General features: G+C 43.2%; 1 protein-coding gene across 1 annotated transcript; it reads right to left on the bottom strand.

Annotated features, from left to right (window-relative positions):
- Positions 1-19,537: 19,537 nt before the first annotated feature.
- Positions 19,538-26,616, bottom strand: RPL10A (ribosomal protein L10a). The gene is made up of 6 exons (XM_078644318.1): positions 26,537-26,616; positions 25,251-25,325; positions 23,282-23,362; positions 22,766-22,914; positions 20,361-20,533; positions 19,538-19,746 (listed from the first exon to the last, which is right to left on the bottom strand). Exons 1-6 carry the CDS (start codon positions 26,539-26,541, stop codon positions 19,576-19,578), a joined length of 654 nt encoding a protein of 217 aa, XP_078500444.1. The 5' UTR covers positions 26,542-26,616; the 3' UTR covers positions 19,538-19,575.
- Positions 26,617-27,865: the final 1,249 nt, after the last annotated feature.

Genomic DNA, 27,865 nt, shown 5'->3' with positions numbered 1-27,865 from the left:
CCCTGTGAAAATGGCTCGTATTGTTGCACTTTCACGGATATGACACTTTAGTGTTCTTGACTGTTGGGGAACAGAGTTCCCACTGTGTGGTGATTCTTGCCTAGGGCGGCAAAACACCTAGAAACGGCCCTGCATTTTCCACAAGATGGCGATGTTGCCACGTTGTGAATGCAGGAATATGCGCGTGTCTCGTGGCAATATAATGAGAAGTATCTGAGCTGTCAATGCCAAATCATCTAGGCAGCAAATGCCCTTGTCACCACTTTCAGCAAAGCGTCCCACGTGCAATGCCTTGTGTGTGCTTCAAGGGGAGACACAAAACATTTACAGCTACTCTCGGCTAGGGTATGAATTCATGTCGAGATTTATTTTACAGACTGTTTTTCGCAGCATCCCCCATACTTGCTGAATTTCCTGGGTCACTTCTTTCTAGTTTTTCTGTTGCTGCCCCATTCATTTCCAAACCAGGATGGCTCGTAAGAGATGGCAGGGTTTTGGGACACCAATGCGATTTCGCAATCACTATTGTAAAAAAAAAAAAACGCCCGCGAGTGGGGCGCGCGGCCACAGCGAACATGTAGTTTCAATTATTGCGCCCATGTCTGGGCACGATAATTGAAACCACATGGCCCTTGGTGCACGTAACAGACACCAATAGGCCATGGGAGGAGCAATGCGCCCGCCTTAGGCCTATTGAGTGCTGTCTATAAGAAACACACGCGCGCGCAAAGGCCAATCACAGAAGCCAAAAGGAAAAGCACATGCACAAGCGTGTGCGATTTCAGGCTCTGATTTGGAACCCCACACAAAAGTGCTCTCGCTGTGCGAGCCCTAAAAAGCACAATTGCTATACCATTGGTGGCAGTAAAAAAGACATACATAGATGACTTTACAGTTACCATAATAAATATGTAGGGTATGTTAGCAGTGGGTTGGGTTTCCATAAATCCAACATAGCCCTTTACTTGAGGGATGATGGAGACACCACTTATCCCCGCACCCTGGCATGTCTCAAGAAAGACCATGGTTGTTTCTTTCACAGACTATCCACTTCAAATGAACACTAGCTGGTCTAAATTTAAGCCCTCAGTGTCAGCTCCATGTGCTGACGTGGCAGGTGAGAAATGGTCCTAATTTGTAAGTTGATACTGCATGCAAATTAGGCCATGTCCACCCACCCATAACCCACTTGTGCTCAGCGGGGCTTACTACCCAATGATTGAAGCCACCAGTTCTCACTGCTCCCCTATTTGCAATAGGCAGACCTACCAGGTGGAAGTAGCCCAACTTTCAGCCAGGCTTAATGTGTCTCCATTTGTGTAATGAGAACACCAGGGTCTTACCCTCACATCAAAACATACTTTATTGCACCCAGAGTTATTCATTCCTCGTATATTTGCATCCCAGTTCAAAACAAATCTAGCCTGGCAGTAATTTCATTACCCAAAGTCTAGTACGTGCTATCAATTCTCTTCTTAAATAGGAAGATAGGGTGACGTTTGAACTGTCCTCCAGTTACTTATTGCAAGAGAGTTTGAAGTCCATTTATTATTAGAGACGAATTGCCCTGTAATAAGGATATCTGTTTCACGTTTATATAAACATCTGTTAACAATATTTTGTATCATATGGGGAATAAACTACTGCACCACAGAACGGGTGATATTTAATATCCTGGGACACCATACTATTATGAAAGTCAAGTAACTCATGCCCCACGCGGCTCGACAGAAGTCATAAACCTGAACCTACTTTTATCGATAATGGCATGAACATTTCCACAGGAATGAACACTGTACTCCTGATTCTCCTTATGAGTATATTATGAACCATCTTGTACGTCATCTGAACCAAATATCAACCAGAGACAACCAGAGATGGTACCAAAATCCAAAATATTGCTCCTCTGACTCTTTGACCTATGTCCTTCCAAATAATGCCGCATCTCCACCCACACTCTTTCGGTCCTTCAAACACCTAAAGACAAACATTGGTGCCAAATGCTTTCCCACTCCAGCCCTCACAGGTTGGAACAACCTTCCCCCTCATATTAGACTCACTGACTCCCTCTCATTAAGAAAGGCCATGAACACCTTCACCACTCACCATCATAGTAGTGCCTAGAATGCTGGACCAAAGCCCTTGGACATGGATGAATAGTTCTGCGCCTCCTCCAGCATCACATGGATACCACTGTAACCTCTCTGCCCCTGTTTAACGCAATGCATCCACCGTATCTGCTAGGGGTGTAGCACGGTTACAACGAATTTTTTACAACGCACTACCATTACATCGCAACTTTTACCACGCAAACCATTACAACGCAATGCGCTGGGGGGGCGCTCTAGGATAGGGAATGTATTTAATATACTATCCAACACCTTCCCTGCTATCCACGGGGACTGGAGTTGGAATAGTAAATTAAATAATTCACTATCCAGCGCCTAAAAGCATTATGCGTTGTAATGGACTGCGTGGTAAAAACCACGTTGTAAAGGCATGCGTGGTAAAAGCATGCGTTGTAGTGACACCAATCCCTGCTAGGAGCTTAATGCATAGCTGGTCCCAAAATCCCAATATATAAAGACCATGTGTTTGTTTCCAGCAGCCCACCGTGGCTTCTTATGCACCTCAGGCTCACGCGACACAGCTGACATTATCAATGGCATCACTATATTGTTGTGGTCCATAGGACATATATCACTAACTACGTGCCACCATCACCTCACCAGGACCATGAACTGAAGAGTAGCCCCAGGAAGACCCCGTCGACTGCACAACCAAGGACCTGGTAGATTCTAATATTTGTTTCCGTACACACAATATAGGATTACGAACAATCATGCATGGGTAACCAATGCTCCATTATATATAGAGACATAAAGTTATCACAGCTAACAAAGCATCGAGTCTATAAAGATTTGTTATGTTCGTTTCTTGTTCTGGTTGTGCTATGGTTTCCACTTCCTCTACCTTCTTAACTGCCAATGTGTAAAGAGCTCTGATACCCATATGTGGTCTTCTTTGCGCTATATAAAACTATTAATATAAATAAAAAAAATAAATAAATTCCTTTGATAATGTTTCCAGACTATTTAGTAAAAAGATACATTTTTCTAATTTTTTCATAAAAAGTGACAGCACAGAAATGTATTGGATATCATTTCAAAGTACATCACAGATGTCTGTGCTTTCAAAGGTGTTTTAATGTAGAGTTCGGCCTGTATTTTGGCGGTTAATCTTTGGGCGCTACGAGTTGGTAAATCTTCCAGCACCTGAACGTTATTTTTTTTTTCTTAATGGAACGCTCAGGTGACAGCACTGCTATTGATTGGAAGGTAGTGGTAAAGCTACGTAAACATTGAGCTACATTCAACTTCTCTAAGAAAGGGTCGGCTGCACTATGACCTAACACTGTGCACAGATGTCCATATGCCCCTTGGTTTTACAGACGTGTGATGCATTCACGTGTGTGGTATAGCACTTCGTACCCGTGAAGGTGGATTACTGTGACCAGTGGCCTTGATAAAAGGGAGTCACTTGCCGGTACAGTCACTTATTAAAGACCCAACCCAGGGCTACAGAAGCCCATGGTTGAAGCCCTGCCTCTGTCTGCAGCACACTCGTTTATTTGCTTATTTCTGCGATAAAAATATTTAATAACTTTTCATTTGTGAAAAACAATCTGTGATACGTGCAGGAACTTATTTTGATAGAATCTCAATTCGGCGGCTCTTATTTTTAAACCCTAAGCGGTACCTGAATCCCTATGTAGGGGATTCCATGAAATGCCAGCCCGAATTATTGAATGAATGGATTCCTATTATAGACCAACGCAAGTCCTCTGATGTAATCTGATGTAGTTTGACCACAGGATGTATTGTATTTTCTTCCAATTTTAGTTCAATTTTCGAATTTTGATATGGGGCTTGACTTACTTGAGATATACAATTAGTTGGCAGGAGAGCTGTAGTTATGGTGAAAGGCCGTGTGGGTTTCCTCGTTTGCATCCACACCTCATGCGCACACCAACTCTTTCTCATAGACACATGAGCACACACACACACGCACACACGCGCACACACACACATGCACGCACACAAACACGCACATACACACGCATGCACGCACACAAACACAAATACACACACTCTTACCCTCTCTCCAGATTTTACAGCATTATTGACCTCTCTTTATAGATACAGGACATGAAGGCACTTTGTTGAACTTGGTGAAGAATAGTTACATCTTCGCACAGAAGTATTAAATAAGCTTCTCTGCTGCCTTTCTTAAACAAGCTGGCTCCGTGGAGCCGACGGGGGAGGGAAACTGAAAGTGCGTTATGCGCGTGCTGCCAGCCTCTGGGACAGGAGATGTGCACGCGTACGGAGTGCACAGCTCCTGTCCGCGCGTGCCACCTCCTGTCTCCCTTCCAGCACCAAAGCGACAACTATAGAGTCCCGGTAGCGAATCAGCTGTGCTGCGTTCGCTAGCGAGACCTAAAAATTAAAAGGCATTGACATTTTCAATACCAACAGTCCAGTCCCACAAAGGCAAAACCCATTGCAGAGCTGAGTATAAAAAGTTAAAAAAAATAAACAGAGCGCATGCAGAGATGCGGTCGTCGGCACTCACCATTTAAGTTTCGATAATAAAATGTAAACTGTACCTGCTGTCCATTAAGTGGGCACCGTGCTCAGCATCCAAAAGCAGCTTCAATTGTCCTCATCAGTATCAATAAACAAAGTAGTGCTCACACACTTATAATGCAGACCGAGTAACAGATCCAGTTATGAGCGGCAACAAATGGAGTCAAAGCGGTCCCAAGGAGAGACTAACAAGCCTATTTCCGAATCAGAAGCCGACATTGAAGGACAATGACGCAAGCCAATGACAAATATGCATGCTATATTACAGTATGTCTCGCAGAGCAAGCAGTGCATGCACGCTGCAGCTAGGCTCGACCTAAAAACTGGCTCTGTGCTGCAACTGAGCCAGTAAAGACAGGGTGAGCAACAGGACCTCAGGTGTTAAAACGACTGCTGCCTGCCTTTGAAATGCAGCTAGCCCCCTGCTGAGCAATTAGCCTGCCACTTGGCACATGTGTGCCCACATGCGGACTAACCCCCAGCCTCCCACGTCTCCTACTGATTTTTAGGTCTTGGCTAGGCAGCGCATGCGCTGTCTTGTTGAGAGATGCTGTATACAGTATGGGGGGGAGGCTCCGCACACTTTTCAGGTTTATTTGTGATTGGCTTGCACCATATTTTTAGCATTGGGATTGCTGCTTGGCTTGGTAATCCCACCTCCTGACGGGCATGTCATCATTTTTTCCCTTCCTCGGCTATCAGCCCCTTTACTTCCTAAACTGTTTTGCTCCCCTGCCTCTCCCCGTTCCCTCCCAAACTCCGTGACTTCTTCGACCACCAACACCTTCCCACCCCCTCCTGTTCGGGCCTTCTTTTACATCTGCAGGTTAGTTAAAAATGCAATAGGACTCCTATAAATGCGCGCCCGGTTGCATTTTCAGTGCTTGTTTGCTTTTTGAATGGTGGTTGCATTCGCACTATTTGTCTTGCATGCGCGTGCTGCCTTACATCGTACGCATGCGTGACAAAACGCCACATGCATTTACTGCTTGCCGTAGACCAGGGAGCATTATTAGGATTGGAAGGAGACACTTTTTGTTATTTTTGGAGCGGTCTCCTAGTGCCGCCAAGTTCACGCATCTGCAGTCTGTTAGAACTTGTATCTGCTGCACAAAAAGGGGTGGTGATGGACGGAGCATCTGAACCAATCAAACACTCACACCCAGTCAACAGATTGGGTTTGATCCATCACCGTTCTTTAGCCCACTCCCAGCCCAGTTCAGACATGGCCATATGCAAATCAGTCTGACCCTCTGACTCATGGGAACAGTCCAGCCCGAACTGCCAAGCCCTGCCTTCCCTGGACCGGAATCAAGCTTCCTAGAACCAGTTTCTGGCATTCCAGCTATCTTCAGCCAAACTTGCTTGAATACAGTGGCAAAGTGAGCAAGGGACTCACGTCTGAGCATACCCTGCCAACTTATGGCGACAAAGCGGTACAAAAGGGGGTGGTGATGGACGGAGCATCTGAACCAATCAAACACTCACACCCAGTCAACAGATCTGGGTTTAATCCATCATGGTTCTTTAGCCCACTCTGCCACCCCAGTTCAGACATGGCCATATGCAAATCAGTCTGACCCTGTGCCTCATGGGAACAGTCCAGCCCGAACTGCCAAGCCATGCCTTCCCTGGACCGGAATCAAGCTTCCTAGGACCGGTTTCTGGCATTCCAGCCGTCTTCAGCCAGGCTTGCTTGAATCCAGTGGCAAAGTGAGCAAGGGAAAGACATGGCTTGGCAGTTTGGGCTGGACTGTTCCCATGAAGCACAGGGTCATGGCTGATTTGCATATGGCCATGTCTGAACTGGGGTGGTGTGGAGTGCAAAATAACGATGGATTTAGGCCCAGATCTCTGTACTGGGGTGAATGTATGACATTGTTCTGCATTCTGTCCATCAATTGTTGTTTTTGCATTTGTCACCCCGAGTGGGATGGGTATGCTCAGACGTGAGTCCCATGCTCTCCGCACCACTGGAGTCAAGCTATCTTGGCTGTAGACGGCTGACAGTCAGAAACCAGTCCTAAGATGCTTTATTCCGGTCCAGGAAAGACATGGCTTGGCAGTTCAGGCTGGACTGTTCCCATGAGGCACAGGGTCAAGGCTGATTTGCATATGGCCATGTCTGAACTGGGGTGGGGTGGAGTGCAAAATAACGATGGATTTAGGCCCAGATCTCTGTACTGGGGTGAATGTATGACATTGTTCTGCATTCTGTCCATCAATTGTTGTTTTTGCCCTTGTATCTGCTCTCATCATGCCTGTGCCCTCACGTCAGCCGCTTCGCAGGTGTGTTTCTTGTACTCTTTCCTCAGGTGTCTGTTCTTACCGCAGGTGTCTCGTCCTTTATATTAATGTGCTTTGTCTCCACTCCTTCCTTCGCTCCTACCCCCGGTAACAAGTGCCCCTATCCCTGTTCACAGGTGTCGGCCATGGTCCTATCCTCTCACTGGTGTAAATGTAAATGTACAGGAATTTATATAGCGCAAATCACCGAGCGGTTTCTAAGCGCTTGCTTAGGGAACCCGTCCTGGTATTCCCCTGTGAGATAACCCCGGCAGGGTATCCGCAAGGTGAAAGCCAGGCATCCCGCCGCGAGGGGCCGTTGTGGAGATTAAGCAAGCTATTGCCCAGAGTCGCAGAGTGTGAACCCGTGAATCGAGTAGGCACCGGAGCGAGAATTGTCTAGTCCATGGACAATTTAGGACTCAAGACCCCGCCGAGCCGGGAATTGAACCCTGGTCCCGGGCTGACCTCTGCTTCCAGGTCTGCCTCCTCTAACCAGTGAGCCACACTTCTCCACCTCTCTTTAGACCCTCCCTCACTTCACAGGTGCTCGCCCTTCTTCATAGCTGCACGTCCCTTTCTGCTGTACGGTATGCCTGGGTACCCCCCACTGCTTCCATGCTCATCTGCTTCCTCATTCTGTCCGCAGGGTGCTCTGTGACCTGGAGAGGCGGATGAGCCAGCAGCAGCCCCCGCCCCCCCGGAGACAGCTCCCGGAAGAAACCACGCTGCGGGGTCAGGCCATGGCGCAGCATGACCGAGAGCCGGAGGGCGGCGACCATCAGGGCCCAGGTGAGACACTCTGAGCGGCCACCGCCATCCTTCCCACTGTCCCTTGTGCCACGATCCCCCCTTACTTCGTGGGCCAGAGGTTGAGGCTGCCGCTTTCTCAGGGGCTCAAAAATATCCTTTGTGGTAACTTCGTTAGGTATGACTGTGTCACCCTGCTGTCTACAACTGCACATCCCTGGGCTCGCATTACAGCTTCCATTTGAGCGTTTTACTCCGTTTTCAGGACTGCCTCAGAAACCACACAAAAATCAGTTGTGCGTTGTTAATTATAAACCTAGTAGTGGGGTGCACAGGCCTCAACTGCCATTCCCAGGTGATGTATTGAACCTTACGTGTGGCAATATGTGGTTTGCAAACTCACCCATGTCTGTCATGCTCGGAAAAGGGTTTGTTTCTTCCTGAGTGATGGATAAGCAGCCCTAAGTTTCGCTTTTGCATCTTTATCATTTCCTTCACCATTTTAAAGAAAAACGTGTCTCGGAAAGTACATTGTTTGCCATTTGCAGCTAGTGTGTGGACTAAAAATGGGTTACTGTCAGATACCTGCATTGACTGGATGGGAATAAGCGTTGCTTGATATTGTAGCTGTAAGTTGTGAGGTAGGGAATTCGCAGTATGGACATGTAACACACAGTAGTACATACCAGCACCGTCGTGCACCAAGAACAGTTAAAAATTAAAAAAAAGTGGCATCGGCCACCTAACTTCACCTTTAGGCTTAACGTAATAAAATGCACAAATTAAGTAGGGAGCATTGCCCTGGTTGGGGTTAAATACATTTAAACTAAGATTAGATCTGCCAGTCTGGTAATACCTTCATAATTTAGCCTACCTGCACTTTTAGTCGGTCAACTGATAACATAGAAGGACAGCCTTGTATGTTAAGGCTTTAAAAATCTCATCAACAAGATACTGGTTCATGTATCAGTCTCGGAGATCAATCACTGTAATTTGTTTTGGATGTCTTTTATATTTGCCTAACGTAGGCGTTGGCTTTTACCATTCGTTTAACATTAACTACATACACTATATGAACAACACAGCATTTCTGATTTGTGGTGACCTAGATTATTTGCATCCACAGAACCAAGCTGTTGCTAACATTCATCTGTTTAAGAGTAGAAAAAAGGTTTTTGGTTGACTGAGTGACTGAATTGTCTTGCAATTCTGTAACTTTGTTTGCCTTCCAAGTTACTTAGGTGGTCCAGTAGATCACATTTGTAATGAGCCATCACAAACTTAGAGGTTTCATGTTTCATGATCAATTCTAAGTGCCTAAATCTGCAGATAGTTGCAGCTTCTGCATGACAGTCCTTACTTAGTACTAGCATGTAAAGGAACTAAACAGAATGTGCTTCTTCTGTACACCAGTTTAAAGCATCCACTGCAGTATTGATCAGTAATCCTAGCACTGGTTCCCAGAATACTGTGTAAAGTCATTTGAGCTTTTTAAGGTTGTCCCTTGTGGCAATATGCATGTTTAAAAGGCTCCTAGAAGAACTGGGTGTTGATCAATATCAGGCTAACGTTTTACAGCAAGATTGTGCCTAGTCCAATGTGAGGAGATGTCTAGTTCAGACATACCCCGGCAGTACTTCTCCCACTAGTGGCTATCCAGAACCAATGTATTACCACCTAACAATGTGCCGGCGGTAATAATTAAAACAAATAGGGGGGCACATGCATCATTGTAGGATTTTGCGATTCCTAAATTGCGAAAATTAAGGAATCGCAATTTAGGAATTGCTAAATCCTATGCATCAAGAAATTGCAAAAGTTTTTGAGATTCCTTAATTTTCTTTATTTGCGATTCCTTAATTGCGAATCGCAATTAAGGAATCGCATTACATTGATTCCTATGGGCCTAGAGGCCCATAGGAATCAATGGGAAGGCATTCTCATTTTGCGAATTCGCAATTAAGGAATCGCTAAATGAGAATGCAATTTCAACGGTGCAGGGGGGGTCCAAAGGACCCCCCCCTGCACCCCTGAAATGTCACGTAAGTACATTTTACTCACACACGTCCCAAGGGCATGTGTGTGTGTAAAATATAAGTTTCAAAAATGCACTTTTGTGCATTTTTGAAACTTTTCGCAAATTACCATGAAGGTTTACTTCATGGTAATTTTCCCCTTCCTAATTGCGAATTCGCAATTTTAAAAAAAATCATGCATGGCATTTAAGAAATCGCAAAATTTGCGATTTCTTAAATGCTATAGCAATTTAAAAAATCGCAAAAAAATTGAGATTTCTGAAATTGCGAAAAATGGGGAAAAAATGATGCATCCCCAAAAAGGTTTTTGCATTCGCAAACGGCCGAATTTTGCGATTCGCACCGTTTGCGAATGCAAAAATCAATGATGCATGTGCCCCATAGTGTTTGGTGGGCTACAATTTATTCTACCTTGTTCAGTTGGGCGGTGGGGTCTGGCCTCTACACCCCTTTACTTGGAAGGGGTCTATTGTGAAACCGATTCTTTAAAAAAAATTGAGCGGTACAGACCCAATGCATTATAGGCTTATAAGCCTCTTGGATATCTCATTAAAGATATTCTCCAAGATCATTCTAGCCAAAATTAAAGAATGGGCCACTAAAACTAAGAGAATCCCTTTAGAACAGGGGGGCTTTCGAGAGGGTCATTCAACCATAGACCACTGCTTTGCTTTGTGGGCTATTACTCGAAAGGCAGTGGAGGAAAATCAAAGGCTGTGTAGTTTAGTAGATTTCCGGACAGCCTTTGATTCTGTTGACAGGGATATTCTATGGGGAAAACTTGCCGCTTGGAACTTACCACTACACCTTCTGGGGGCTTTTCAATCCCTGCACTCTGGCAATTGGGCTCAGGTGGAGTTAGACAAGACAGGACGGTTGTCCCAAAGAATCTCTATCGACAATGGCCTGAGTCCGGGGTGCGTTTTAGCACCCCTACTGTTTAGTCTATTTTTGGTCGATCTCCCAACAGCCATTTCCCAATCAAAGTCTTTTTCACCTAAAATTAGGGATCAGCATACTGCTTGTCTGCTCTATGCAGATGATTGGGTATTAATGGACTACACTCCAATTGATCTGCAGAGGAAACTTAACGCATTGGCCTCTTATAGTAAGCAGAACAAGCTTTGTATTAATCTGGAAAAGACGAAAATTATGATTTTTGGGGAAAAGTGCAGAGTTTTTCCTGGTATCTTGATTCTCTGGTGGTGGAACAGTATAAATATCTGGGTTTAACTTAAGAAAAATCTAAATTGGGGTGCGCATTGGGATGCCACTAGCAGGAAGGCCCTTTTGCAGGCAAGCTGTTTATCTGGATTTAATGGTAGATTTGGGGGCCTATCGCATATCCCACAATTAAAGGCCTAAGAAGGGAAGATTCCACCAATAGGCCTGTATGGAGGAGAGATATTTTCTCTCGACCCAACCTACGAATGGGACAGATTGGAAGGGGTAGTGCTTAAAAGACTTCTATCACTCCCACAAGGTATCATGGTCCAGGCTATAAGGAGAGAGTTCAGTCTGGTATTTTCGAACATGGCGGCCGCCACTCGGGCTCTAAGATACTTTAACACCCAGCTGGAGAATGAGGAGGTGGCCAAAGTATCCAGATTGTGCTGGGAAGAGAGCCAAAGCAGCGAAAGGACGTGGGCAAAGGCCGTTAGAACCAGAATGACTAATGAAGAATCTCCATTTAAATAGTGGGACAGTCACAACCTGGCTCACTTTCCCAGGCAAACGAGTATTGAGAGAATCTGCTGCTAATGATTCGCAAAAATGTGATTTATTATATTTAGAGAAGAAACCATCTATTAGCTTCTCGTTACCTTCACTTGGCCAGGATTGTATTTTCCCTTACTCATCAGTTACCAGATCCAGGTTTGAGAAAAGAAATCTTAAGGGTTCGGATGGGATGAAATCCAATCTATTCATCCCACCCATATAAGATAGAGGTGCAGAATAATAGTGGTCTTTGTCCCTGCCCTATTACGCATATTCTTATGGACTGTTTTTTATCTTGCAAATCGGATTAAGTTTTTAAGACCTTTGTTTTATAAATATGATGCTCTTCGTAGGGACAAGGCGGTAAAGTTGCTGTCCGAGATGCAATACTTAGGTTGGGATTGCTCGGTTCCTACGATCTGCTAAACAGAATTTCAAAGAATGAAATGGGGTGGGGTGGTGAGGAGGGAGGTTCATTTAAAGGTTTTAATTAATGTGTAATGTTTAGAATGTTTTATGGACAATTATCTTGATAGAGCAAGCTTCGCATCGGGACTTGCTCGAGTCATGAACCTCGCCTGTGTGTAATCAATTAATAAAATTTGTACGTCTTACTAATCTTTTATTTTTCATATATGAACGAAGTAGATGAAGCTTGCCTATGTGTATTTCTAATACAACTAATCAGTGTTCCTAAAACATGGCCGCCGCTTGGAAAATTGCTTCTGCGCATGCGTCAGTCACACTCACGTGACCTGACATAGTTATAAGTTTGGTGGGAAAGGGTGCGCATGCGTAATACGCAGCTTTGGCAATAACGTGGTGCTGTTCGTGCAGTTGCTCTTGTGACAGTGTATATTTTGCTAATTTCTAATTGCATAGTATATTTTTATAGTGATAAGAATGAAGTACAAAATTATGACATGTAATGCATTCATTTATTTCTATGTATTAATTTGTTCTCGCTTACTTTTCATGTACTGCGGGGAATGGGGGCCCGAACCGGTTGGGAGCCATATTGAAGGTCCCTTCTGCGCATACTCGTGGTGCACTGAAAGGTGGCAACATTGGACAGTGGAACTCAGCCAGCTGGCAGCCACAGTCAAGATGCTCATGGGAAAGCCACCTCTGCCCTACGAGAATGGAGAAAGTTGCTCCTTATATGATACATTGTGTGTTGCGCTATTGTTTGCTGTACAGCTTCCCATGGGAACCCCAATCTCGCTAGGCGGTACCCAGAGATGCAAAGTAGGCCTCCAAATAGTCTGTTCTGATTGGTGTGTTACCCAAATCCTACCTTAGGACCAATCCAAATTGAGGGATTCTGACACTTTGCAACATTGGGGGGTGGTACACCGTCCCAAAACAGTAGATCTACCCTGGGTTCACCTAGGGAAATTGTCCGACTTGTCTGGTTTAGCTGACCTGTCACTGACCCAACGCACTCAATAGGTGACCTGATACAGAGTACTGCGGAGCACTCTGTCCGAAAATTGACCATAGACTAAGGTTTTACTAAACCTTAAAGTGCTGGCGGAAGCACTTTGCTGGGAGTTCGCTGACCCAATCGGGGTCGTGATCGATAGCTGCAGAGAGGGTGGAGCGCAGGCGTTGCTTCCGAACTGCGGGTGCCGGTCCTGTCCTGAGGGTTCCTGTCCTGACGGTCCTGTCCTGATCCTAATCTGGTCTTCCTGTCCTGTCCTGGGTGTCCGTTCTGCACCTGCTGTCCATTGAGGGGTATCCTTCCTTGAGGGTTTCCTGTCCTTAACTGACCCGTGGCCAGGGTTTGGTTTCCACACCAGTCTAGGTAAATATCACTCTGAAAACTCTGAATCTTGCACCTTTCTGAATTTCTGTCTTTTGCTTTAATAAAGACATACCTTTGCATATGTTAATTTTCCATGTTTTTCCGCAACAATTGAATCATAAAGTCATTTGCATTTATTTCATGACGTGTTCCTATGTTACCCTACCTGTTAGAAATTATATTTTGCATTGCAGTTTGTCATTTCCTGATATGGTCTAGAATATCCTTACTTAAACTGTCTAAAGAACTTTTGCCTTGATGCATAGTGTGTTTTTCTTCATTGTCTCTCCTATAGATATATATGTCCAGAAATCCTGTCTCATTTCTTGAAATAATTTCAGAATACTAGTCCTAATCAAAGACTATCCCATCTTTAATGATTCATCTTAAACGTTCTGATTTCTGGTCCTTCACTTTTAATGTGCCCTGGTTCCATTAGCTTGTAAATGGTTGCACTGACTCATTTACTATTTAGCTGTGTACTTTATGTTATTCTGTTTATCGATTGCTTAATTACTGTGAATTTGATCCTCTCTGAATTTTACTAAATTAGATAAAGATTTTAAAACTTCCAGTTGTCCGTGGTCATTTTACAAGGAGTTTGAATGTTATTTGTTGGGTTTGTATTTTGCTGCCTTTCCTTTTACAACTAGCTCCCTGATCCATTGTGGTCATAGGTACCTGCATCGGTGGATGGTAAGTCGGGTACTTTAGAGAATAACGAAAGGAATTCACAAATTATTGATAGTAGACCGTGAGGTCATCCGATCAATGTATATGGTGATTTGAAATATATGGGCCCGAAGCCGGAAGTGGCGAAATTATTGGTCGGGTGACCCGCGCGCTCTATCAATCTAAATAAACTGTTTTTTTGAACTTGAACTTAATTTATTTTTTCTTCTACTTAAAAATTCTTATAAGTTAAGGTACAGTACACATGCAGGCTACACAGTTGCTTTGGCAGTCCATTATTCCTAGCCTTCTGGCAATCGTTAGACTGCACTTGATTCTAGATGGTTAAAGGACCACCAGATATTCACAAAATGGAAGGGAAGCGGAGTACAGTTCTCTGTGTGCTGACAACCCCCCTCCAAAGGGAGAATCCTGACAAAGCTTGTGAGTGGTGAAACAATCCTCAATAAATAGATAAGTAACTTAGACCAGAGAGTAGGTTTTTGCAACACTATCAAATGCAGCGTGAAATTGTCAAAACCTGGTTCACTCTTATGAGATTATTAACAAAGGCTGGAAATCACAATTGTGGATTTCCAGGGTGCATTCAAGAGAGCAAAACAGTCACTCAGTCCTACCACCTGCCCCCCGTTCTACCTGTACCAGGGACAAAAATATTTGGCAAATTGTCCACGACATGTCTATTGGCAAAGGCCAGTCCTTTTTGTACCATTCTTTAATGTGACCACAGCTATTGCCTAGTCACAATTGTTGTCTTTATCATAGATTAGAAAATTAATTTGTGAATTCTCAAGGTGACCATATGCTGTCTTTTCTCCAGCTTTGTCATCCAGCAAGCAGGATCTGACACTTCTCATGTGCTGTAGCTAATAAATGCGAGAACTTTAGGGTGGGACAGTAAGCCCCCACATCATTTGAAAGACTTGCAATAACTTTTATGAGAACATTGAAATGTTATGAAAGGCACTCGCAAAGCTGGAGCGGGATTTTAATAGCCAGTAAAGCCCACTCCAGTGGGCTCTAAGGCTATATTATACCATTGGAATGTTGGAGCGCCCTTGAAAACCATGAAGTAGATCAGGGTTGATAATGGCTGGCTTTATAATGGCAAGTATAAGCCTTCTGCTCCAACAATCCAATGTTTTTCTTCATGTTTCTTACTTTTTAGGTCTCGGCTAGGCAGCGCAGTATCGTCGAGATGCTGTATACAGTTATCGTGGGGGAAGCTCTGCACTCTTTCTGCCCATCCTTTTGATTGGCTCAAATCTGAAATGCTGCGTTCAGATTGGTTGCCGGCACATTAGTCCTGCCTCTTTACTGCCATGACGTCATGTTTACCCTTCCATGCCTATCAGCCACTTTACTTAAGCAACTCTTTTGATAGTTGGTTGGCAGAACTTTTTGTTGTTGCTTTCTGCTCAATGTTGCTCGCCATCCACTGCTTTACTGCACAACGCCAGCCTACTCCGGAGCTCCCCATAGCACAAACCACACCTGGTATCTCACTTCCCCAGGTACGCCCGGCCGAACCCAGCCCTTCCTGCTGGTCACACCCACGTGGTCCCAGGGCCGTCAATGTGATTTCTTCCCTGAGCCACTCTTGGACCGAGGAACATATCCTAGCTGAGGCGTTCGGCCGCAGACCGGTGGATTATCTGTGGGGCCTGCGGAGCTGTACCTGGGACTGCTGGCTGGGAGTGCGGTGGCGACAAGATGACCCGGGCCTGCCTGACTGAAGCCAAAGTCAAATACAACTCTCTGCTGTGGAGCCGTGGCCTAAAAGGGGAGTTTGCGCTGCGGCCTACCCAGCTTCCCGCTTTGCACGGAGACTTGCCCCATGCATCCGCAGTGGTCTTCCGCCAGGGACCGCCGCTCCCGCAGTTGTAATTATGAGCACAGTGGGCACATCTTTCATTGTGCACCATTAACTGCTCGCCCTGGTGGGAGCCAGACAATGTGCAGAACAAACCAGACTAACTGCATCCCATTCACTACTATTGAGGGCGTGGAGGCATGGTGGACCAGCCTGCCTGGACTTCACAAGATGACAGGGTGCATTACAGGAGCAATGCCGCTGCCTGAACCATCGTGAAGGTGCGTGGCCCTGTAACAGTGAGTACCCATTTGGTCCTGCATGTGCATGCACTGGCCTGTAGCCTCCCCAGCAGCATGTCTGTGCACTACTATAACTGCTGTTTTACTAACACTACTATTAATACTCTTGCTAACTTCTCACTGCTCTACTGGTAACTTAACTGCTATCACTACCCTATTCCTTATGCTGTACCTGCTTTACTAGTAAAACTGCTGCATTACTATTCTGCTACTTCTAAAGTCATTGCTAACCTGCTAACATTCATCCAATGCTGAACTCAGTATATTAACCCCTTCCATGCAGTACACTGCATGTGTGCTCATGACGAGCTCATGTCGTCATGAACAATGGGATTCATCGATCATCCGCATGGAGGATGAATCTCTAGCATTGATGGTGTTAATATATCTATAATAGCAACTACTTCACTAAACTCAATATGCAGAGCCCAATTGGCATTGCCAATGCTAGTTTTATCTATCCTCAACCTTCTCTTCAGCCACCCCCTCCCGGCCCTTCACCCCTGCCACACAAGTTGTCAAAAAGAGCAGGTTTCATATTGTAATCTGCTCTTTGGTATCAGTCACACTCCGGTTCTAGGCTCCGCGCTGCTGGAGACTGCAAAGTTAAACTGACATAGCACATTCTCCAGCATTGACAGAGCACAAGCCTTCTGTATTTTGGTGGCAGGCACATTCTTTGCCCACCGCTGAAATACTATGAATTGAGTTTTTTGCAGCGTAATTTGCCACTCAAAGCTGCTAAATAAACCCTAAGGGGTCTGAATAAAAAGTGGTTAATGGAGAATAGTGCAGGAATTAAGAAATAAAAAAGGGATCCCATTCCAGCAGTAATCCTATTCTAGATTCCATCAGATGCAGAATGGCATAGTCATTAACTTATTCTGAGTGTTTTGCCCTGGACAGTCAATACTTATTTGCGCTCCACATTTGAAAATAAATCCTCAGATCCCACAAGGGTATACTGAAAGTCCTTCAATTTTTAGTCAATTCCTGAAGTAACACCTAGAAAATGTAAGGTTGCCCAGTAACTCAGTCATTGGCCAATATATCGATAATCTACTTGGTTGCATCCAAGACTAAAAATGAGTTTCTCTTCTGCATTGATTTAGTAGATAATGGCCACAAGGTAAGCAAAAAGTGGTTAATCTTGCCATCTGATGTAGACAAGGGGAACAATTCAAATCTCAAAACAATTCTGTAAGTGAATCCTCCTACCACCCAGAGTAGAGGCTGTGCTTGGGGATGGTTGGCTTGTCATCCGATTCCAAACTTTTCTTCCGTATCAAAACAGCTAGTAAGGGTGGCCTCAAGTTACACCCAAGATCCAGTACCATTTGACTATGTTTTCAGATAAAGTTTATGTAATGCATATACTTTATGAATGCCTAATTATAATTTTGGAGTGTAACCTTTTGTCATGGAAAAGGTGTGCACATGTAATGTTTACACAAACATGGGGAATCAGGAGGCCATCACCTGTGGTGGATGCAGTAGCTGTAAGTCTTCCTGGCTGTTTGAAAAAATTGCAACATTATCTATTGCAATTGAACTAAGTGATGATATATAGGTGAATTGGGTTTATTTCACACTGTTGAGATTTGCTAACTCGTACACCAGCTCAGCACAACAGTCAATTGACCAGTAATGAGGAGCAAGCCTATATGGCTGAATAAGATCTGGTCAGTATTGGAAATAAATATTCTGATCAGGTGGCCAGATACTCTGCGCTAGAGCATGACACTGATTCAGGGAGTAGAATAAATGAGGCAAGAGAACTAAAGATGCTCCGTTTCCTATTGAATCGCGTCCCAGACTAAATGAACCAAGAGACCCCTAGGAGGAAGCTCCTTAACCCCTTCCGCGCTGATGACAAAGCCAGCTCGTCATGGGCGTTACCTGCGCTACGCGGATGACGAGCTGGCTTGGTCACAAACCGCACGTTTTTCAAAAATCTGCACACAGCGGGAAAACCCGCTAGCGGTTAAGAAGAGTAAGAAAAAGGTAAGTTTTGCGTGAAGAAAGATTCAGATCTATACATCGGTCCTGAACAAAAAAAATCTGTACTGCCTGACTAGGTTACATCCCATGGTCCGAGATTTGCATAGGAAGGGGATAAGTTACATCTGTATTGAATCACTCCCAATTCCAGCAGGAAATCAAGACTCAATCCACTCAGTAAAATGTACTCCCTAAATCCGCCCAGGAAAATGTTCGGGTATAATATAGGACTAAACCGTATTGTACTTTAGTGAACATGGAATAATCTGGGTGGGGCGTTTACATCCAGTATATAGTATGGTTGCTTTTGAAACAAATTTTCTGTGTATTACTGCTTTTTTTGGTACATTAACTTATACCACAGTCCTGATAAAAACACCATCTTATAAAAGATGGAAATCACCAGTCACTCCTTTCCCCATGCCCTCCACCTTCTCTACCCCCAACTCTGCATCACTGTCAAGTTGAGATGTATTGGTTTAATTCCGCTGGTATGCTCAAACTGTCAATTCGAAACATTTACCAAGGACGGTTCACTGTGGCCATTCACTCATGCCATTATTCATAGTTTTCTTTTATCATCTTCGGACAACATTAGCAAAGGGTGCTGAATACTTATTCAACGAGTAGGTTAGTGCTTTGGAGTTAAGGACTTATTTTTCATGCTCTCAGATTTGCTGATGAAATGCTACATTATTTGCTGATAACTAGTCAGCAGATTCTGCAATTTTTAAAAGCAGAAATGTATAAACACCTTTCATGTGTGGGTGCAGAGAATTCTCCAGTTCTACTAGAAATGCAGTCATTTTTCGTACTTTCCTACCCATTAAAGACTTGGACTAGTTTCAGATTTTTGCATTCTTGGTATAATTTTCATTGAGTGCCTTCGCACTAACGCTTTATTTCAATTTTGCAGTAAAATTGAAACTTTTCTATTGATCTGAAACTCCGTTTTTTAATGAGCCAATTTATCAATTAATTTGAAATTGACAGCATTTCCTGAATTTTGGTGAATTAGCGAAATGTTGCCTCATGAAATGTAGAAATAAGATACACTGAGCGGTCTACATTTCAGGACACCTTTTAGCTGCCACAGTGCCTTGAGTGACTGGCTTAACCCATAAAACTTCAAAATACTTCAAGCTAAATGCCCCAACATGACCCCACTCAAAATGAACATGCCAGCCTCAGTTAAGGACATTCGTGCAGGACTTGACAGACATTACCATGGCTGCAAGAGTTATTGCTGCAAGGTGAACCAGATCCAGTCTTGTATGCTCACCACCTGCTGCGGCGATACGAATGACTGCAGGTGCAGACACCAGGCTTAAACAGTTTGGATGTCACTCTTTTAGACAAATTTGGACATGAAGTATCGAGTGCACAGATAAGTAAGCAATACATCTACATCCATTACCACTTTGCCAGGCAGACCTTGAGAAACCATTACATCAAGCATACGATTATCAAATTTAAAGACATTCAAGCTTTATAAAAATTTATTCCGTCAATGTAGGGCTTAATACAGGCGTTGGGGCTTCCCCATTGTGCTCTTGATGTACAGAGCCCGCACATTCTGCCAGTTCTTTTTCAGCAGTGAGACCAAGAAGTTAATGGCAAGATGGATGTTGTACACCAGCTCATCCTCTGTCATTTTAACATGGCCAACAGCAACTGCGAGGCAGAGGACCTAGATGGACAGAAAAATATGCGTTCAAAATAGCCAAAAATGTACCAATATAGCAATAATTTTGGGGGCTATAAAAGGGATCCGATTTAGATACAAGCTAAGAAAAGGCAAAAGGGGAATATCCAAATCACAACAGCCCTAGCCTTTATGAGATGATCAAAAAAACCAAAAACATGCCACCAACACTAAAAAGTTAAATCTGAAAACCACCTATATCCCCAATGACAGCCCAGTCTGTTGAAAGCTGATAAATGTTTTTTTGTCTGTCCACTACCCAATATTTACGCAGCTAGTTTAAGATAAAACAAGTGGATTAATGTGACCCAGTTTGTGGAATATCCGTTAACCCCAACCTCTGGATCTAAGCCAAACTATTAATGATTCCAGAAATTCTCGCAAACCACTATTGTTTATCTTCACAAAGGAATGGGGTTGCAATTAACTATAGACCAGACTAGACCAACTATTTTTCCAACAATTATCTGAACAGCGTTCCAAGGTAACATCACTTTATAAAAGTTTTAAGATATTGTACCTGCTGCAGTTCTCAGTAACTACAATATTTTACGACAACCTACGATCCACATCTGAATTACTCCATTTCGAAAGCTTACCTTCTTCATTTGAAACTTGATGGTGGATTTCACTTCATCAACCTTTGCCACCATGTTTTCATTGTGGGTCAAGAGCGAAGGGAATTTTCCAGCTTTGTTAAGACCAGGTCCCAGGATACGGGGTATCTGCTTAATCAGAGACTCTGATGCCAAGAAGGCATCATACTTCTTAGCTGAAATTAGAACAGATGTATACTCAGGCAGGGATGTGCAATTACTATAGCCCGACGCTCAGGACATTGTTTGAGGTCAAGTGCAACAAGTTCTCACGTGTATTTTGTCCTTGAACAAGTAGGCCCAACCCCTTGCAGCACAAACACTTTGGGTGCAAATTTGCAGTACCACATTCTGGATCAGGAAAGGGCACTGCATGCAGTAAAGTTAATATTTTTGTCCATATGTTAATGCTGTTCAAACTTGCATGTATGTTTTTTTATAGAAAGCCTTTATTAGGGTGAGCACTAAGACAGTTTTGTAAGCTCAACTGCACTACTGACCGTAGTTACAGTATAAAAATGTGAATTCAAGTTTTCAAAGTTTAGCAATCCAAGGCTATGTATAATGCTCCCAGAATGCTCTAATTTGAAGCAAATATTTACAGAAGCTTGAAAACTAGATTTGCATTTTTGTACTAACATTCTATTTTGAAAGCCATCAGGAAAAAAAATGTTTTGCTGAACTACTGGAAAATGTCAGGTAGCATTTCTTTGCAGCATCATTTAGTAACATGTGTTGATGCATGCCAGTATTCCCCAAAAATATTCATAATGGAAAATCAGTGTAGCAGTTTCAATAAGATTATGGGGCAACAAAAATCATTGGCAAAGCTAGGTGGTCTGAAATTGGTCATCTTTTTAGTTGTCAGTGTGAATTGTTTGGACATGGTTTTTGTAAAAACCATATGGGTGCGGAGCTGCCAGGCCCTCACCATTATAAACATTGGCAAAAGCAAAAATTGTGTTTTGTCTTAAAAAACACACTGCCACTGTAGTTACTGCCACTGAATACTACTTTCTAAGATATGCTCCTTGCAAAAGAGCAGAATGCTGTCACTCAGTGAAGCCAGCCGAAACAGAATTTCAATAAAAGCAAAAGGTCATGGTAAACGCCAGACTATATTAGGGGCCCAATTATGAAAGAAAGTCACAATAGTGTACCGATGGTATACGCTGTTGTGGTATAGGTCCTAGCATTAAGCTATACAGTGTTTGCGAATTCCAAAGAATTTAAAGAACACAAGAAATAGTACACCTAGAAAATTTGTGAACTGCATTTCAGAATAAGCATGTGTAGATTTGCTCAAGCGAAAATCTGAGTGTTTGCTAGTTCACTTTCCCTTCAACCACTTTTTACCCCCCAACTCTGGAAAAAGAGGCATGTCTGCCATTGTTCCGGAGTACATTTCAACATTTCTCTGTATGGGAAAAGATTAAAGAGTTGTTGAAAACCTTTAAAACATACAAGTAGGTTTGCAGACTCTGGGCTCAAAAAATCCACTCACCCGCTTGCACTTGCCAGTCAAATTCAATAAGGACGAGCTATTCACACCTTTTCTGGTGAGTAGGAAGACAAACTGACACTTGACCTCTGCCTCTAAAAGCAGAGCAGATGTGAAAAAATAGCAATATTTAAAGGCATCTTTATTACTCACAAAGTGAGTGAGCAATAAAAATGCTATTCAATCTTGCTAATTTGCCACATTTGCTAGGCTTTCAGTCTCAGTGGGCAAGTGCATTTCAGTTAGGTAAAGTATATATGTTTCACATTACCAGACCAGCAGGCCTAGTGCAATTTTTATGATTTTGAGCCCCGAGATTCTAAAGGGCATTCAAACCCTCGAAGTATTGCTTACCACTAACAACTATCTTCAGCCACAGTATGTAGATCTGCGGAAAAATGGCAACATAAGGGGATTTGCAAGCATTCAAGCACTATGGTAGGAGCACTGGCATAACCAGAGGCTACATCAGACCTCATAATGAGATTGCAGTCGTAATTTGTCGCCGAAATACATGGCACCAAAAGGGACAAGTGGATTTTTTTTACAGGGCAAGTAGATTTTCGAAGCAACCTGCACCATGGACAAGTAGATATTTTATTAAATTCCACACCCATCAGGGAAAATGTTACTTAACGAGCATCAGAACAAATCAAAAAGGCATTAAACCCCACAATGTCACAACGGATAGCCTAAAATGTGCACACAATGGACCATGCCTCTAGAGAACCATTCAGCACACCCAACGGCACTTGAACACTAGTTCATAGTTTCTCACTAATGGCTGCAGCCGAATTCATGGCCGCTTGTCACAGTTCCGCTAGTTGTGCCCAATTAGACACCCACTGCCTGAATTTTCAAATTCTGCAGTAGTCTAAAGTGAACCATGTGCACGTGTTTCACTCACCCAGTTTTTTTACCATCTTCTTGTTTTTATTGAGCTTCTTCAGTGCTTCTATGTCCATGTGGGGCATGTCAACAGCCTTGGCCTCATCACAATGTTGCTGGTCTCCCAGGACGCAAACTGAGAACTTGGGACGGGGGCAGGACTTGAGCCTGTTGAAAAGGAGGAACATTACTAACAGAAAACCACCAAGTCTAAGGCAAAGGAGTATTTTCAGAAAAGTCTTACCACACTTGCTAACATCTCTATCCTCCATAAGGGCACAGTTTAAACAAATGGTCGGTGAGGTTAGCAAAAGCCTTCCTTCACCTCCCCTCATGTTTTAAGACCCAGGGTGGAGGTCCGTCCAGCCATGCCCACTTTGATGTGGGTGGTCTGAACTACCCGGGCGGTTCTGCACTGCACCCCACTGGTTACACAAACAGTAACCATTTGAAACAAGATTGAGAGGGGTGGTATACGTGACAAAATGGTTGAAGTGCAGGCAGAAGGCTGGGTGAATCAGAGATTATGTCGAACCTGACTGTGCCTGAGAAACGCTTGTCCTTCTGAGGGTCATAGTTCTTCAGACTAATCTGCAGCTCCACAGTTTCCAAGAACCTAGAAAAAAGAAAAAACTATCAATGTAAAGAAGTCAAGGCCACAAAAAAACTTTATATATACTTTCAGCAAATCTTTTCTGAACCATGTTGAACTCATTACCATACCACCTTCTAAACCAAGTGCCTTAAATTGCACACATCTTGCCTCACCTGCTGCAGCTAGACCAATCAGGCATCAAAATGTGCGTACTATTCATCAAGAGCCGACATACCCCTGAACATTACATATTAATTAGACCATGGGAAGCCCGACATTTTCTATATACAGTAACCAGCAATTAAACAGTCACCCACAAAACATCCATCCAATTGCACGAACTAGTACTATAGTAAAAGCCACAACAGCACTACAAAAAAATGTCCACATAAAGATAATGTTGGCAACAGGCTGTTAGCTTGAATAAACCGGTCACTGAGCGAAAAAGTGTTCTGCCACTAAGAAATCCAAAACTATTTTTATACTATTATGTATCTCCAAAACTATTTTTATACTATTATGTATCTCCAAATGGATGAGAGCAGTCCACAAATGAGAGCAAAGTTGAGGAAAAAAAAGAAGAAATATCAGCCCAGTGAGTGATTAATCAAATTGGTTTGTTATCCTGGGTGATCATCAACACTTTGCAATAAAGAGTCTACGTTTAGACCCCTGAAAAATGCGTGCTATTACAACCGTCTCGGTGGGATCTTCCTCAGGACTAACTGGAAGATCTGTGTGTAGCCTTTGTGGGGCTTCCACCCTGTCACCTATTTGTGGCACGGTAGTCCTAGTCGCGTACTAAAAGTGATTTGTTGACTTCAAAGATTAATCTTGTATGCCATTTCTCCGGCGTTTAGGATTCCATGGGTAAACTGTTTATACGAACAGATACAGGGGACAAGGATTGCCAGTCGCTCTGAGGAGAAGGAAACATTTAAAATCCAAGCAGTTCCAAAAGGCGATTAACAAGCATGTGAAGACGATAGGAGGGCCGTGTGAGGAGGCGGAAGGCCCTTTGGAGTCACCATCCTTTTTCTCAAGATAATTCCACATGGAGCCCCGTGTGCCAGAGGAATGGCATACAATATTAATCTTAGAAGTGACCAGTTCACTTATAGCACGCGACTAGCCGTACCACGAATAAACCGGGTGGAAGCCCCACAAAGGCTACACATCTTCCAGTTAATTCCGAGGAAGACCCCACCGAGGCGGTTATAATATTGCGCATTTTTCAGGTGTCAACTCTTTATTGCCAAGTGCTGATGATCACCCAGGATAAACCAATTTTTTAAATAATCACTCACTGGGCCGATATTTCTTTCTTAAGACTTCGCACTGTGTTCAGATATCATTTTTCTTTGTAGTACATGTCCATTTATTTTGTGCAATGTGTTGTGACATGTAAATATTTTAGTTTGTGCTCATCTAAGTCCTAAATGTTCTCAGAAGAACTGTTCTGTGTGTATGTAAATATATGTATTGAAATAAGTTTACACCCATCCTCCAAAAATACTGAAAAAAATTCCTGGGAAGATTATTATAAGAGTTTTTGCTCTTCTTGGTTCGGACATAAGGTACATTTCGCTCTCATTTGTGGACTGTTCTCATCCATTTGGAGATACATAATTGTATAAAAATAGTTTTGGATTTTTTAGTGGCAGAACCACTTTTTCGCTCAGTATTAATCCCCAGGTCCTGCACTGGGCTCCCCCATTTCTTTATATTGAATACACCGGTCAGTTACATTAAATGGTACAAGACACTTAAAATTACAACATACATTTGCAAAAGTCTAGTTTAAGAACATTCCCAAGATGCGAGATATGTGAAAGCCACAGACAAACCTTTCCCACTTCAACATCTATTCATGACACCCGCCCCCTTCTAATAGTAAATATGGGCTTACTTGCGGGGTTTCTGCGTAGAATTCTGCAGAAGTTCTTTCACCCCTTCGTACAGAGTGTCGCGGGAGACTTTGCTACTGCAAGGAGACGAGAAAAAAAACGTTCAGGAAGGCATGGCCTCAGCCATGATTTTACACGTACATTAAATCAAACATCACACTACAGGTTTTCTACAGCAGGCACTGTACCCCTGCTACACCCATCTCAGTTATAGATAAGGTTTCAAACAAAAAGAAAGACTGGGCGTTTCAAACGACTGAAAGCATCAGGAGTAACTAATTGAAAGTTTTACAAAAAAAATGAAAGCTTACAAATAGTTAAATCACTAGCAATTTCTTAAGGCAGCCACACTATACAAAGCTGTTAACGCAACTTGTAATGGGATAAACGCAATCCCTACGGTTGTACCCGAGCAGCAACTGTGAATGAACATTCTTCCCACAAGTCTAACCAGATAAATATGGGGATACTCAAAAGGTGCACGGGCAAAAATATAACACACCCTATTTAAGTGATAGAAGATAGTACTGGTAAAGAGCGGTCAACGCTCGCAATCTCGGCGTAATAGGACATTGACTTTACGTACACGGTTTACCGATGCGGAGCCGATTTTACACGTTGAAAGGGAGTGAGTTGGAAACCCGTGTGCAATGTGTCTTTCAAGCTGCTGTTTCAGGACTCAGAACTTCGGATTGTGTCCGTGAAGCGTTTGCAAAGTTGACCAGACCTTAGCAGGAGCTTCGGTAGGTTATGTTTTGAGTTTACCTTAGCAGAAACCCCCGCCCCTCATGCTAGTAATAAGATTCTAACCCACCAGCCTCCTCACGTGCTCAAATGTTTCTAGAAATTGGCTTGGCGGGTCGCTATGAGGAGAGGAGATTACAGCAATACCTCGCCGCCCATCCATGAATATACGCCCGTAAAAAGTTGGCGAGGGCTTTGGGCGGCGTTGATTAGAAAGGGACCGAGGCTCAAACGAGTAGTGCAGGGCCGAAACTAGGTTAGTAACGCAGAGCCAAATTACAGGAGTGAATAGATAGGAGACGAGAAATTTGGACAATCATTCATATTCGTAGATCAGTGAATATGCTGCGGTGAGAGCGCCGGTTGAAGGCCCACGTGTACCAATACTACCCGTGGTCTTTTTTTACCACCTACAAACAAATTCACTCTAGTTTCAGGGGGCGCGCACGCGCACTTCATTCCGCATGGTCTCCGGCTATCCGCATGGATCGGAAAGCATGCGATCTACAGACAAATACATTCTCAAAGGAAAGCGCTCCCTCACCTCATCTTGACTCAGCGAATGAACAGAGCAAAAGACTGCGCTTAACCGGCTACGAGAATATATTATGTTTGATTCTCGCGAGAGTACTGAAAGCACGGAAACGTCACCCACGAAGTCACACCGGAAACATCGATGTAGTTCATCCGGCTACCAAAGAACTGGAACGCTAACCGCTTTTTAAGACGGCAGCGACACTGGCAGCCATACCTCTGAACAAAACAGCAATACAATCCATTTATTTAATGCGATTTTATATAGCACGAACAATACCCGAAGGTGTCAGAGCGCTTTACATAAGAACCAGTTGCGATACATAAAGGTTTAGGATTACATGCGTTGCATACACGATACAAACAGAAACAAATTGCAAATGTACAAGTTATAGAGTCACACAAGGAGGAGATACAAACAGAATTTTTTTTTGTAAAGGTAATAAAGTCTTTCATGGAAGGGATACGAATTGATATACTCTAAGAGTCACATAGGAATGGTAGATAGTACAAAGGTCTACTGCGTATACTAGTGATTAGATGTATCTCTATATACATAGGGACATAGCTGCCAAGGTTTCTGATTGCTTATGTGTGACATTTTCATAATTTCAGTGGAATTATGAGTGACATTCAACTACTATGAGTGACACTTTCGCTCAAGCAAAATAAAGTACTGAAGACCAGCGACCCATTTAAATATCAGAAATTTCACCCAACTGACTTACAAGAAACTCTAAGAAGATCTTAAAACTACTAATCAACACCAGAAATGGGAGGGCTTTTAGTGTTGTCAGTGAACTGCCAAATGTGTGACACTTGGGGGGACATTTTCCCTCAAGTAAAACGAAGCAATGAAGTGTATGGAAAGAGATAAATATTCAAATATCAGACACTTTTTATCAACAAGAAACCCTAAAATACCTTGAAACTGCTTCAAAACACTTGAAATAGAAGATTAGGATACTGATACGAAATGGTTTGTCTGCATAAAAGATATGAAAGTAAATAAAATATCATAAAACCTTTCACATCCTCAAGCCATTGCACTTTATTTCGGCCTAATACAGGTAAGTACATGCTGCAGAAATTAAATGAACTCAGGGCAGATATGTTATTCCGGCATGTAAAAAAGTAAGCAAATTCACCTGAATCTGGTAAATATTTCCAACCTTTAACTGAACATACTACAAGGAAGTAATGCAAATAGAAAGCACTTTAAACGTGTTCTAGCGCTGATCCATGACTATCACTTAGAGTAACCAAACACAGAAATAGAACGTTACACATTAATAAATCTGATGTTGTTTCCAGTTCTATTTAGCAGACTTGATAAAAC

This window comes from Lissotriton helveticus, chromosome 5_1 (genome assembly GCF_964261635.1).
Source record: "Lissotriton helveticus chromosome 5_1, aLisHel1.1, whole genome shotgun sequence".
Lineage (NCBI taxonomy): Eukaryota > Metazoa > Chordata > Amphibia > Caudata > Salamandridae > Lissotriton > Lissotriton helveticus.
The sequence above is the reverse complement of the archived record's forward strand: the minus strand, read 5'-3'. Positions and strand labels throughout refer to the sequence as shown.